We start from the raw sequence: 15,356 nt of genomic DNA, 5'->3' as shown, positions 1-15,356 counted from the left end.
GCGCTATCGAACCTCTAACCCTGACCATCTCCCTGAAACGGACACTGGCAGGGTTGCCGTACCCTGCCGCAAGAATTACTGAGACACACAAGCGTATGAACGCTTGTGCGTCTCAGGCAGATGGAGTGCCTGCCAGCACAGGGGATCTGGCGGTTACCGGCGCTGTGTGAGAGATGTTCAATAGGCTTGCCAGGGACAGAGCTGCAGCTCACGGGGACAGTACAGTGACTATGCTGCCTGACGGGGACACTACGCTAACTACGCTAGGTTGCCGTTGGGCTACACTGACAATGTAGCGTTAGGTGGTGCCGTGAAACTACACAAGTACCAACAAAAGTACCCAAAGGAAACCCACGCAAGCACTGGGAGAATATACAAACTCTGCACAGTTATGGCCATGTCGAGAATCGAACCCATGAACTCAGTGCTGTGAGTCAGAAATGCTAACCATTACACCATCCGTGCTGCAGTTGGCTTTCTTATATTCCTTATATTGTAGCAAGTACGTCCTGCCCTGACAAATGAAAGGGTAGCATATGTAAATTAAAAGAGCAGACCTAATGGTGCACTCCTAGCAGTCATTCTTCTTCTGCATAAGTAATGCTTTTATTTAATATACAACTCAAAGAAATGTGTACACCCTCTTCTGAGATGTGCAGACGCAGTGTGGGCTCAGTATATCGATGGGTGATATGATATACCTGTGTAGGCTCAGCATATAGATGGCTGGATTGGGAACTAAAAGTGGCCCTGGAAAAAAATTCTAGAAGTGGCCTCGTGTAAGCAGCACCAAATCAAATGTAGGCGGAGCCAACACCAGAATTAACAGAATCAATATATCATTACACGTGTGTGGTAGCCCTAGATTTTAATGTGCTTGAGAGTTTAGTGACCCCCACTGCTGTGACAAACCACAAACCTCCACATTTCAAATAATACTTCACTCCCCCCCAACTGAGACTGACCACAGACCCCCAAACCACCATCATGCAGACAAACAATTCATTACCATAATCCCCTGAGTATCCCAACTACCCCTACTCCTCCCTCAGTAGAGCCAAGAAACACCCCATAAAATTGTTACACACCCAGATAGCACCCACTCCTGTCGCTTTTAACAGATAGGTGCCCACCTAAGATGAGTATTTGCAGTGTCAGGGACTCTACTCTACTGGCAAATGTTGCGTATGTGGGAAACAGGAGGGGTGGGGCCACTGCTCTGGGCAGGGCCAGATCATAAAAATAAGTGACTGGCTGGTAAGTGGCCTCACAGGTGCATTGGCCTACTAAGAATCTTCCCTGTAAGGTCTAAAGGTACCCATATACTTTTCAGTATCTGTGTGAGCTCAGTGTATCAATGGGTGATATGATATACCAGTGTGTGCTCAGCGTACAGATAGGTGATATGATATTCCAGTGTGGGCTTAGCATACAGATGGGTGATATGGTATTCCAGTGTGGGCTCAGTGTACAGATGGGTGATATGATATTCCAGTGTGGGCTCAGTGTACAGATAGGTGATATACCAGTGTGTGCTCAGCGTACAGATGGGTTATATGATATACCAGTGTGTGCTCAGCGTACAGATGGGTTATATGATATACCAGTGTGTGCTCAGCGTACAGATGGGTTATATGATATTCCAGTGTGTGCTCAGCGTACAGATGGGTTATATGATATACCAGTGTGTGCTCAGCGTACAGATGGGTTATATGATATACCAGTGTGTGCTCAGCGTACAGATGGGTTATATGATATTCCAGTGTGTGCTCAGCGTACAGATGGGTTATATGATATACCAGTGTGTGCTCAGCGTACAGATGGGTTATATGATATTCCAGTGTGGGCTCAGCGTACAGATAGGTGATATACCAGTGTGTGCGCTCAGCGTACAGATGGGTTATATGATATTCCAGTGTGTGCTCAGCGTACAGATGGGTTATATGATATTCCAGTGTGGGCTCAGCGTACAGATAGGTGATATACCAGTGTGTGCTCAGCGTACAGATGGGTTATATGATATTCCAGTGTGGGCTCAGCGTACAGATAGGTGATATACCAGTGTGTGCTCAGCGTACAGATGGGTTATATGATATTCCAGTGTGGGCTCAGCGTACAGATGGGTGATATATTTCAGTCTAGGAAATGTATATACAGTATATGTGAACTCTCTGTACTTTGCTAATTGCAGGTGATGACTTGATGCGGTGTGTGGACCTCTACAACCAAGCACAGTCCAAATGGTTTGAAGAGATGGTGACAACCACTTTGGTATGTACTAGTATAATTATGTGTAATTGTTTTCTTATAATTAATGTGGAAATATCACCTCTTTACTGGTTCTGGAGAGGGGTTGACTTCCTTTAAGCAAGTAAAATAAGGTTAAGGATAGTGGAATAATAAGGATCCCAACTTCCCCCATGTATCAGCTGGTAAGAGACCACAAGTGGTGTTAGTAGGCATAGTCTGTTTCTCAGCTAGTTGATGGAAAAATATTGTCTAAATGAATATGCAGCAGTGTAAATAAAAGCACAGTAGTCCCATTCCTGTAGAAGAACGTTCTGGACTGGAACTTCTACTATGATGTGACCCAGGTTTCCTTTAATCTGTTTTTCTGCTATGCAGGAGCTGGAGAGGTTGGAGGTGGAACGCGTGGAGATGATACGTCAGCATCTTTGTCAGTACACACAGTTACGGCATGAAACAGACATGTTTAATCAAAGTGTAAGTATCCAGCCCAGATTCAACATATATAAATCTATATAGGGGCCGAGTGAGACCTGATTTCGGCCCCTTTTCCGATGGTGGGGGGTCTGTGCCAATGCTTTTGGTGAGTCTCACACTCGCATGGGTGGGGCGGCATCAGAAGAACGGCCAGCGTTTTATGGGTGTCCCCATGAAAACACTGGGCCTTCCGCTGGGAATGCAGGCGTGTGAGGTTCCCTGTTCGGGGCATTGTGACATCAGCGCCAGATCTGTCTTTGGCAATCTGTGGCAGAATATAGTCAGTTCTCACTGACTTTTATTACTGAAGGGCAGAGGTATCATTCGATGGTCGGCGTCCATCGAATGATTTTTGTCCCCTTTGGCCGCATGCAAGGGAATGGGTGGCGCTGACCCATTCGCTAGGCTGAGAGTATACATAGTCTAGCGAACTGGCCTGAATCAGACCCATGGTCACTCAATGTTACTTAACTGGGAGTAAAGAACATTTAGTACATTATGTGTTTCTTTTGTTCCTACAGACCGTAGAACCTGTGGACCAGCTGCTGCAGAAAGTGGATCCCACCAAAGACAGGGAATTATGGGTGAAGGAGCACAAGACAGGCGACATCAGACCCAGTGACATGGACATATAGTCTTCTGTTGCAGAAGTTTTGCCATGCTCTTGGTTTGAGAGTTATGCAGCTGCAGCCTGGATATTGTAAACTGCTGTAAAATATACATGGTCATTTATTGCTGTGTCACCAAATAATTATTTTTAATAGGGGACACTGGGATTTATTTGTTTCAAGCTATGAATGTGGAATGTAGAGATTGGCATAATGTAGCATGTTACACATGCGGCCCAGACTCTTCACCTGTCTTTGATCGAGCTTTCTACGGTTCAGAACACTAGATACCACATAAACATATAAATATATAACACATCTCTACACAATACAAACACTTATGAAAAATGTATGAAAAATTCCTGCTCTCATCCAAGTAAAAGTCTTATTAATGGTTGTGTCTGATAACAAAGTTTCATAAGCACTAAACACATTCATACCGGATAGATACAGTGTGTTTGTGTATATATAGAATCTATAGATATATATAATATCAGAGTTTACTATGAATTTTACATGCCAAATTTAAAGACTGCATCTCAGATACATGAGAGTGATCAGAGTTGAATGGTCATATATATAATTAGACTCATTTGTTGTCAGAAGTTTAATTATTAAAGTACAATATAGGGTACTTGTGAGTTATCCGGACGCCCGATTTCAAAATCGGGTCGGATCGGGCACATCGCATCGCATGCGACCATCGGATGCGATGCGATGACCCGATTTTTCCATAGGAATCAATGTTAAAATGGACTGAGTCCATTTTAACATGGAATTCAATGGGAAAAAGGGGTCCTTTTCATACCCCTACTATCCAAGTGGGCATGGAGTTGGATATAAACCTGTGGCGAGCGTAGCGAGCCACCGAGCCCGAAGCGTGGCGAGCGTAGCGAGCCCCGCGAGGGGACACGGAATACCGTCCCCTCGCGGGGCTCGCTTCGCTCGCCACGCTTCGGGCTCGGTGGCTCGCTACGCTCGCCACAGGTTTATATCCAACTCCATGCCCACTTGGATAGTAGGGGTATGAAAAGGACCCCTTTTTCCATAGGAATCATTTTAACATTGATTCCTATGGAAAAATCGGGTCATCACATCCGATGGTCGCATGCGATGCGATGCGATGCGATATCGCATCGCATCGTATCTGATTGTATGCCTTAACTTAAGGCATACAATCAAAAAATCGGGCGTCCAGATAACTCACAAGTACCCAATATAGTTCTTTTTTTTTTTCGACTACAGAAAATGTTATACAGCACAGTCTCAAAATCCTAAATTTTGTACTTCTGAATGAAAGTAATTGATACCCCGTTCTCACTACAGGCAAATTCCTGGGTCTAGCATGTTGACCCGGTAAATTGCCTTATAACACAGGTTTTTTTTGCAGTGTGAACTGTCTGCATACCCGGATCTCATACATGGGTAAAACCCTTCTTTTTACCCATGTTTGAGATCTGGGTATGCAGCGGGTTGACCTGTTCTCACTGCCAAAAAACCTGTGTTAAAAGGCAAATTCACCCAGGAATTTGCCTAGCCGTGAGAAGGGGCATCCCTTGCCACAGCTCCTGGCATTTAAATGCCGGGTAAAAGCTGTGTAGTTCACATTCGCAGTGTGAAGACTGCATAAATTAGAATTTCAAAAGCCTTGCCATACACAGGCAAATTCATTTGTTTGATCTGAGCATTTAGTACCTTTTGTCCATCCAGTTTGGTTACTCTGTGGGTGACCTACAGTAATTAGATGAATGTTTGCACAACTTGCTGAGGATTCGCACACCGCACACTGGCAGATTATGGTCACCTGTTGTATTCCTATCAGATGTTCAGCAACAGTACTGGTTAAAGTGATAAGCTACTTTAGTATAAAATGACTTGTCACCTATATAATAAGCTACAGTATCAGAGGCTACTGTACAATAGGTATCTGTACAGTAAGGGCCTGGGAATTTATAGACCTATATTTATAGCCTGCACTCCAGTAATTACATTGTGTTGTATCACTGCTATATTTTGTTTTAGGTGTTAACAGCTCTCTGTAAGTAAGTAATCAAATTATTATGAATTGTAACACTTCAGGCTATGATATTTGAACAATTAAATGAAAAAGCAATAATTAAGGCTTTGAGTCCTGTTGGAAAAAGTGCGCTATATAAATTAAACGTACTTCCCTACTATGGTTGGCAAAGGGTGGGAATAAGTGGTAGAGGATAGATGAGATTATCTCCTGGGGACACAGGCAGCAGAAGCTGCCCCCCCCCCCCTCCCCCTCCCCTGAGAGCTGGCAGGGGACACGGGTAGGGAGCCGCTTCACTGGTCCCCCTCGTGCATATGTAATGAGCGGGACCAGTGTGAAGTGAATATTTGCTGCAAGCAGCACATGAATAAAAATAGCATGCCCCTTCACAGAAAAAAAATTCTGATTTTTTGACACCAAAAAAAAAAAAAAAAAAAACACATTCCAGTTCAACTTAAAAATATGTTGAATGCAAAACAGTGTATCTCGGCGAAAATCACATTGAAAGCAGTTCTCCATTCTAGCATTGAATACACTCTCGGGAGTCAAAACCTCATTGAAATACACCAGCAAATTGAAGCGAGCATGAAATGGAGAACTGGCCAGCATTCACTGTTCGCTTTTTGAATAGGGTGAATCACATTTTCAGTGAAAAAGATTCACCGCAAGGAGTGAAAACAGCCCGATTAGCCTAAAAAAAAAGGTGAATCGGGAGCATTGAATACTGCTCAGTATGTATGCCATTCGAGGGAATGGCTGATAAAACATCACTAGCAGTTTGGCTGGTGTGTACCCTTGATGTCTGTGAACGACATCACACACAAAAATATTGTGTCGGCTGTGCAGCTAATGGCCAGTATATACGTCAATCACATGTACTCTTCCTGCCGTGGGGCTGACGTCACAACTGGGCAGAAACATTCAGATGCCTGCCCAGCTGGATTTCATGACTGGCAAGTAGAGCGGCTGATTGGTAAATGTTGTATGCTTTCCTGGATCAGACACTCAGTGGTGAGTCTGCCGATGTTATACTGCGGCAACTTCTCCACACGGTGAAGTCTACAGTGATCCTCCCTTGAGCCGCCCAGGACCTTTCCGGGGCGGCAGAAGCACATGTGGTCCTTTTGCATGTGATATATCACATGTATTCCCAGCCAAGCCTGCCCAAATGCAGAAGCCGCTGCAACTGAAAGGCTCCAGTGCATGCGCACAGGACCACGCATTACATCTGCTGTCATTCACCTGCAATTTGTGCTCTTTTTCCTGCGATTGATCGCTGCAATCGCAAGAAAAGAGCCCACATTGCAGGTAAATGCATAGTGTATGGGGACATTTAGATTGGGGAAAGACAGCAGCTGCAACAGTTACCAGGACAAATAAGTGAGATGCAGTGATTGGCTGGGCACATTGGTCTGTTCTATACTTTCAAACCCAATGCAGCAAGCCAGCAACTGTACCAATCCATGACATTTATGCTGAACATCCTTCCTTCTTGCAACTCATTGTATTTGCTGAGCCAGATTGACAATGGCCATGTATTTGCAAGTATTCAATGGGTCTATTAGACACTTTTTCCAGTGTGCACAGTTTTGAACAAATATTGCAGCCCGGGCGATTAACAGTCGAAGAGACATTCTTTGTTGCTAAGGAATTCCTCACACACGTGTAACATATGTACTGGCTACAGGTTCCTGGGGGTCTTTCAACACTCTTGTTAATTTTCAAATCACTATTGACAGTTAAATACTATATATTGAGGGGCTGGATAACCCGTTTCATTTTAGGGGACTATATTTTTTAAGTAACAGGTTCTGGAAAATGGACAGACTATAGTATAGTGTTTTCTATTAATGTCTTCATTGAGGATACAAAAAAATTATATTCTTGTCCATTGTTATTTTCACACATTCTTAACAAATAAACTTTTCCTAGTCACTATCTGTCTATTTCAGGCATAATTTCTTACTTTTCCAAAATTCACTCCAAAAACCTTAGATATGTTTTTTATAGCCTTTACTAAAGTAAATCTTGCTAACTATACTTAAAGACAAAGAAAGTAGCTGCAAAAATGGTGTTAAAACTTATGTAATATGACATACAGTTGACGCACAATTTCCAATATGCCTGTTTTCTATAATATCTCAGTAGGTGTTTACAAAATTAAGCCTTTTGTTATTTTACAGTATGAAGGGTGTTAATGTTTTAAGGGGATCTGTGATTGGAAGTTCTGTTGAGTACTCTGCAGATGTAATTGTGTTGAATATAAGAATTCATAAATGTTGGGAAATACATAGTACAGTGGAGTTCTGGGCTGTCAGAACATGGCCGATCTGACTTGGTACATGCTGATATGTTGAGTACTATAGTCTTCAGAATGTCTTATGTTAATTTAATATATCCATATTCATGGAAACACAATGAAAACATGTTTTGTAAATATAATAGCTAATCCGTGGAATGGAAGCCTTGTTTATTCTAATTCAAAATGTAAAATTCACATTTAGATATTCATAAAGTATTTCACAATTGAAAAAAAGATTATTTACAAATTAGTTTGTCTATATGTTCATTCCTTTTTTCATTTGCAATTCATAACAATAAAAACAGCCAATGTTTTTCCTTTTTAAGGTGTTGAACTGATAATGCTGTGCTTTGTGCCAGAGAAATTTAATATGGTCCGCGTTTGCTGGAGGTGTGGCAAAACCATGCCTTGTAAATGATTGTTTGAAAAAATAACGACTTTCTATTTGGCCAGCATTCCGCACCTCCAGTGAACTCTAACCCTATTCCATTTTGCCGTGCATGTTTAATTAAGTCCAGTCATATATATCACAAAAAATAAATGTAATTGTTATGAATTTTAATATGTAAGGGGGCATTTTGTATCCAGCTTTTTCTATAAAATGATGTAGAAACTTAGTTAAATAAAAACTAAACTACCAGCTGCATAAGAGTGTTAATATAATCACAGCAGTTTTGCATTTATTAATAATTGCCCCTTAATCACATAATCCTCTTACTTTCCCCAACTGTGTAAATGTTTATACCTGTTGTAGTAACAATGACATTCCCCTATAAACCTTTTTTTCCCAGTTATTGAGTCATACAGGTTGAGTATCCCTTATCCAAAATGCCTGGGACCAGAAGCATTTTGGAAAATGGATTATTCTGTATTTTGGTATATTTTTATATTTGAATGAGGTATCTTGCAATTATGTTGTAAAAAAAACCACATCAAACACATGACATACACACAAAAATATACTGTATTTTATTTGTGCATGAAGCAAGGTTTTAAAACATGAAACAAAATTTGTGTGCTATCTCAGACACTTTTCTTGCACATATTTAGTCCCAGTTAAATATAATTTCCCCAGAAGTGCAAGTTACAGATGTCCCTAGTAGTGCCAGTTACATATCATTTTTCCAGTAGTGCCAGTTACAGATGTACCCAGTAGGTTTTTTGCAAAAATAAAAAAGTACATTTTGGAGACAGAATATTGGTTTTCGGAATAATTTGGAAAACGGATTTTTGGATAAGGGATACTCAACCTGTAGAATACAGAAAAAACCTAGATACTGCATTCCCATTTATAACGATCATATACACTGTATTGCTCTTTTAATGCTCATCAAAAACAAAAAACTAAATAAAAATTGTTTATATATTTGTAAATGAAATATTGTTGTGAAACATTGTGGAACACTTGCTTGGCTTCAATTGGCCAGAATTAAAAAGAACATTTCCTATGGGAATCGTTCACTTCTACAAGTTAAATATAAGATAAAGGGATATATGTACTTTGCCTTGGATAGAGAGGAAGTACCAGCCAACTAGCTTCTAACCGCCATGTTACAGGCTGTGTTTAAACTGGCAGCTAGGAGCGGATTGGCTGGTACTTTCTCCAATGTATCGCTCTTTCCAAGACTTAGAACATCTGCCCCAAAGTCTCTACTTCTGTATATTACTTTTACACATGTACATGTAGCCTCCTTGAGAAGCTGTGTAAATTATTGCTCATACTGTACATGTTATATAGCAGATTTTTAATGCGTACTACTAAGTCCTCAATAATATCTGAATTACTATTTGCACCCCAACTGCTGCATTACCTTCTTCCTTTTGTACAGGTATATTGTAAAAGAAAAAATAATTAGCAGAGTATATAAATACTAATTTAACATTATAAACTTGATTATACGTGGATAGAAATGATCCGAAAATTGTGTGTAAACGTAAATTGTTACAATTTTTGTGTAAAAGTTGTGAAGTTATTAAAAATGTTTTAATGTTTTCTTATAAAAATGTTAAATAATTACTGTTCTTTTATTTTTGTTCATCCAGAGAAATATATATTGATCTGAGTCTGACGTGTCTTATTGTTAACCTTTTTTTACGGTATAAGATTTTTAGCCCTTTCTCCATTTACCATACTGTATTTAAAAATCCATATATTATCAGTATATACATATGAGGGTGGTGTGTATTTATTATATATATGGATGGTTCAATAAATAAGTGAAGACCACATTGGATGAATTGATTTAACCACTATAGATACATATAATTAATAGTAATACCATGGTACAGATAATTTTTTGATCTATTGCACATACTTTTCAAAACATTTATTACAATACACCAAGGCATCTATCACAGCATAGAAGAAATATGTGGCAAGCACCTGAAGCCAGAACATCACGGCTTGCAAAGCTTCACAGTCTGTTGTGAATCGCCTTCCACCCAGGTGCCTCCTCATTGGTCCAAAGAGGTAGAAATCAATCAGTGCCAGGTTAAGGGCTGTATGGTGGCTGACCCCAGTACCTGAAGGCAGTGCACCAAATACAAACCTGCTTCCATGACATGACATTATTACTGTACACCTCAACAAGTTGGCAATGGTTTTCAGCTACTGATATGCCCTTTAAGGTCCCCATAAACTATGCAACTTCTTTGAGGGGAGAATTCACCTACGATCCCCCTTATGTCACTCACAAAGGCCAATTCCTGCACATGTTACAACTGCCCCACCTGCAGTGCACATGGTTTTGTCCATTTGAGAAGGAATTTGCCTTTGCGAGTGAACCAGAATAAGGGCCAGTGTGTAATATAAGGAATACCTTTACACTTATTCATCGTTTATAGTAAGGGTTTATCTTTCATACTCATGCAGTGCTAGCTGAAAAATTGCACAACAATGTGCCCAATTGCATGCTTAGTTACAGTATAACATTAATTTACATCATTTGTACGAACCATCCCTTAATTAAATGTAACATTCCATATGAGATCATTGAAATAGGGATAACATATTATATGCACTATGCCAGGCATGTAAAACTCAAAATCCCAACTGGGCCGAATAATTAAGGTCAAAGGGGGGTATGCAATCTGCCGCTGCTATTTCCAACATGGGAAATAGCGGCGGCTCCCTATTCAATGCTGTCATTAATGACCGCATTAATGCAGGATCACGGCAGAACGGCCCCGTCTTCAGAAGCTGTCGGGCCCGTTCTGCCGATAACGGCCATGGATTGTCGTTATCCGGGCCGCAGATCGACAATCCACGGCCATTTTCGTGGCCACGCCCCCTTTGCGCCCATCGGCAGGCGGGACATTGAATCCCTTCTGTCGTTCTGTGGTCGATCTGATCGCAAACGGGCCTGGATCACGGCTGTCGGTGGGTATCGACAGCCGTGATCCCACATTGCATACCCCCCTAAGTCTTATATACCCATTGTCAGCACTGTACAGTCGCCTCCTCTATATTATATTATATATCAGTGTCTATTTAGCCTTCAAATTCACATTCTGACACAGAAAATAAGCCAAAATTCACATTGTGACACAGAGAATAAGTCAAAAGTCAAATTCTGACAGAATAAGCCAAAATTCATTCTTACACAGAGAATAAGCCAAAATTCAAATTCTGACACAGAGAATAAGTCAAAATTCAAATTCTGACACAGAGAATAAGCCAAAATTCACATTCTGACGGAGAATAGGCCAAAATTCACATTCTGACACAGAGCATAGGCCAAAATTCACATTCCGACACAGAGAATAAGCCAAAATTCATTCTGACACAGAAAATAAGCCAAAATTCACATTCTGACACAGAAAATAAGCCAAAATTCACATTCTGACACAGAAAATAAGTCAAAATTCATTCTGACACAGAAAATAAGCCAAAATTTAAATTATGATACAGAAAATATGCCAAAATTCTAATTCTGGCACAGAAAATAAGCCAAAATGGTACTTATGTAATATCTGGGCTCCCGTTTTTCTTATCAGACCGCGTCCGCTCGCCTCGCTGCGCTCGCCACACTATATAAAAACAACTCCATGCGTAGTTGGATAGTAGGGGTATGAAAAAATGGGGTGCATTTAACATGGGAGCCCAGATAATACATAAGTACCGCCAAAATTCACATTCTGACACAGAGAAGAAGTCAAAATTCACATTCTGACCCAGAGAATAAGTCAAAGTTCAAATTCTGACACAGAGAATAAGCAGAAATTCAAATTCTGACACAGAGAATAAGCAGAAATTCAAATTCTGACACAGAGAATAAGCTGAAATTCAAATTCTGACACAGAGAATAAGCTGAAATTCAAATTCTGACACCGAGAATAAGCTGAAATTCAAATTCTGACACCGAGAATAAGCTGATATTCAAATTCTGACACAGAGAATAAGCTGAAATTCAAATTCTGACACAGAAAATAAGCCAAAATTCACATTCTGACAGAGAAGAAGTCAAAATTCACATTCTGACACAGAGAATAAGTCAAAATTCTAATTCTGACACAGAGAATAAACTGAAATTCAAATTCTGACACAGAGAATAAGCTGAAATTCAAATTCTGACACTGAGAATAAGCCGAAATTCAAATTCTGACATAGAAAATAAGCCAAAATTCACATTCTGACACAGAGAAGAAGTCAAAATTCACATTCTGACACAGAGAATAAGTCAAAATTCAAATTCTGACAATGAGAATAAGCTGAAATTCAAATTCTGAAACATAAAATAAGCCAAAATTCACATTGTGACACAGGGAATGAGTAAAAATCCACATGCTGACCCATTGTGCCATATAACACATATGCCCCCACGGTGCCAGATAACCCATATGCCCCGATAAGATAACCCATATGCCCCGATAAGATAACACATATGCCCCATAAGATAACACACATGCCCCCATAAGATAACACACATACCTCCACAGTGCCAGATAACACACACAAAAAAGGCAGGGCGTAACTGCAGGCCGCTCTGCCGCCTCACTGCAACCGCTCGCCACCCTCCGCTACCCTGCCTTCCCGCCTCCAAGCGCCTTAGTCCTGCACTGTGCGGTGACATCACACGTGCACCCGCGCATTGCACTACTGGGAACGCAGAAGCCAGGAGAAGCTTCAGAAGAAAATGTGCAGTATTACCACACATTTTCTTCTGAAGACTCTCCTGGCTTCAGTGTTCAAAAAGGGGCTTTGCCCTTGATCCTGCGGGCCACAAAAGTAGGCGGCCAGGGCCGCGAGTTTGACATGGCTGCACTATGCTGTCAGGTTGTGGCCGCATTAACTTGAAGAATAAAATATGCATTATTATGGATATCAACAGTTATCCTGTGATGATGTTATTGTGTATTATTACATAGTTACTAAATAATCATACGGTATATAAAATAGTGGCAGCCCACAGGAGCACTGTGTAATTATACAGGCAGAATAAAAAAGGGGATTTTTGTAAGAACTTACCGTTCGAACCCCTTTCTCTGAGTCCAGTCCGGACACAGCTCACGATGGGATGTAGGAGGGGTCCGCAGGAGCCAGGCACCTATGCTTCTAAGTCTTTGGAAGCAGGTTCCTCCCTACTGCATCCCACAATGCTTCAGTTAAACTTCAACAGCACACTAGGATACATAAATCGGTACTTGTGTATTTTGGCGGCGCCCATCACATCGCATACCATAACGCATACGATGGTATGCGATGCGACGCGATATCGTACGATAGTGCACGATGGCATACAATTTTGAAATTGTATGCCATTGTACATGGCATACAATGCCATACGATGCGATGCGATTAAACATTGTATAAGCACCCTAATGGGTGCTTATACAATGTTAAGCACCAAAATGGGTGCTCACAATGTTAAATGCACCCCCACGCCACCCCTCCACTATAAACGTGAACCCGAAGCGTGGCGAGCGCAGCGAGCCCGCGTCCTACGACCTTTTCATACCCCCACTATCCACGTCGGCGTGGAGTTGAGAATAGAATAGTGTGGCGAGCGCAGCGAGCCCGAAGCGTGGCGAGCGGACGCGGATACCTGTGAAGCCCGCGAAGGGACACGTTTACCTGTGAAGGTATCCGCGTCCCCTCGCGGGGCTCGCTGCGCTTCGGGCTCGGTGGCTCGCCACACTATTCTATTCTCAACTCCACGCCGACGTGGATAGTGGGGGTATGAAAAGGTCGTAGGACGCGTACCGCTGCGCTCGCCACGCTTCGGGTTCACGTTTATAGTGGCGTGGGGGTGCATTTAACATTGTAAGCACCCATTTGGGTGCTCAAAAGCACCCTTTAGGGTGCTTATACGATTTTTGGTCGTATAGGGGGTCAAAATCGCATCGCATCGTATGCCATCGGGTGCATGGCATGCGATGCGATCTGTTCGTCGTACGACGGACATCGGGGGCGCCGCCAAAATACACAAGTACCCATAAATCAGTACAATGCCTGAACATCTTATGAGCAACTTATGGAACCATAACATGACAACACATGAACAGTATAACTTACTGAGCGTTAGGGAGGGATCACTGTGTAAGTTCTTACAAACATCCCCTTTTCTCTTTCGTCCAGTCCGGTAACACAGCTCACAATGGGACGTTCACGAGCCGGTCCTTTGGGAGGGTACGCTCAGACTGCCAGTTCTCATCACTGCCCATCCAAATGAAGCATCCTCCGATGCGAACTAATGAAACCTGTAAATTTGGTAAAGGTTTGAACAGAGGACCAGGTGGCTGCCCTGCACAGCTGCTCTGCCATAGCCCCATGGCGCACAGCCCACGAGGAGGCAACTGACCTTGTGGTATGGGCATTTATCCGTGACGGAACAGGCCTACCCGCCTTACAGTATGCAAAGGCAATAGTTGATCTCAACCAACGAGCAATCATCTGCTTTGAAGCAGGCCACCCAATTTTATGTACATCGTACAACACCAGAAGCAAATTAGATTTGCGAATATCCTTTACCCTATTCACGTAGCTTCGCAAGGCGCGAACCACATCCAACTTTCTCAAACTGTCCCTATTCCTCGTTCCCGCAGGCAGAGCAAAAAAACGGGAGAACAATGTACTGAAATGAGGATACTACCTTAGTTAGGAACTTAGGTACTGTTCTGAGAACAGCCCTGTCATCATGGAAAATCAAAAACGGTGACTTGCAAGACAAGGCACCCAACTCTGACACACGCCTAGCTGAGGCAATAGCCAATAAAAAGGCAAGTTTCCAAGAAACCTATTTGATATCAGGCAATCTCAGTGGCTCAAATGGAGGTTTTTGCAACACAGACAGCACAAGAGACAAATCCCACGGTGCCACTGGCTGTCTGTATGGGGGTTTAATCCTAGTCACACCCTGTATAAAGGTCTGAATCTCTGGTAACAGAGCCACCCTTTTTTGAAAGAAAATGGAGAGTGCAGAAATGTACACTTTCAAAGACTGTAAAAGTCCAGACGAAAGGCCATCCTGTAGAAACTCCAGGAGCCTCGCTACCCTAAATCTACATGTGTGAACTCTCTGTCGTTCACACCACCTGATGTAAATCTTCCAGACCCGATGGTAATTGTCTGCTGACACCGGTTTTCGAGCCCTGAGCATGGTCTGTATAACCGCATCCAAGAAGCCCTTCTTTTTTAAAAAGGAGGTCTCATAAGCCACGCTGTCAAATTGAGACGAGCTAGGTCCAGGTCCTTGTCTTAGCAAAT

The 15,356-nt window shown here is 42.0% G+C and overlaps 1 protein-coding gene across 2 annotated transcripts in view; it reads left to right on the top strand.

Moving 5' to 3' along the window:
* The window catches only part of GAS7 (growth arrest specific 7), a 368,988-nt gene extending 365,532 nt beyond the window's left edge, over nt 1-3,456 (top strand). For both annotated transcript variants that reach the window (XM_083148154.1, XM_083148153.1), the window contains 3 exons: nt 2,192-2,271; nt 2,626-2,724; nt 3,246-3,456. In XM_083148154.1, the coding sequence (XP_083004280.1) occupies nt 2,192-2,271; nt 2,626-2,724; nt 3,246-3,359 (293 nt within the window). In that variant the 3' untranslated portion in view covers nt 3,360-3,456. The remainder of the gene's footprint in view (nt 1-2,191; nt 2,272-2,625; nt 2,725-3,245) is intronic.
* The last annotated feature ends 11,900 nt before the right edge of the window (nt 3,457-15,356 follow it).

Source organism: Crinia signifera, chromosome 6, assembly GCF_055691185.1.
Source record: "Crinia signifera chromosome 6, ASM5569118v1, whole genome shotgun sequence".
Lineage (NCBI taxonomy): Eukaryota > Metazoa > Chordata > Amphibia > Anura > Myobatrachidae > Crinia > Crinia signifera.
The sequence above is the reverse complement of the archived record's forward strand: the minus strand, read 5'-3'. Positions and strand labels throughout refer to the sequence as shown.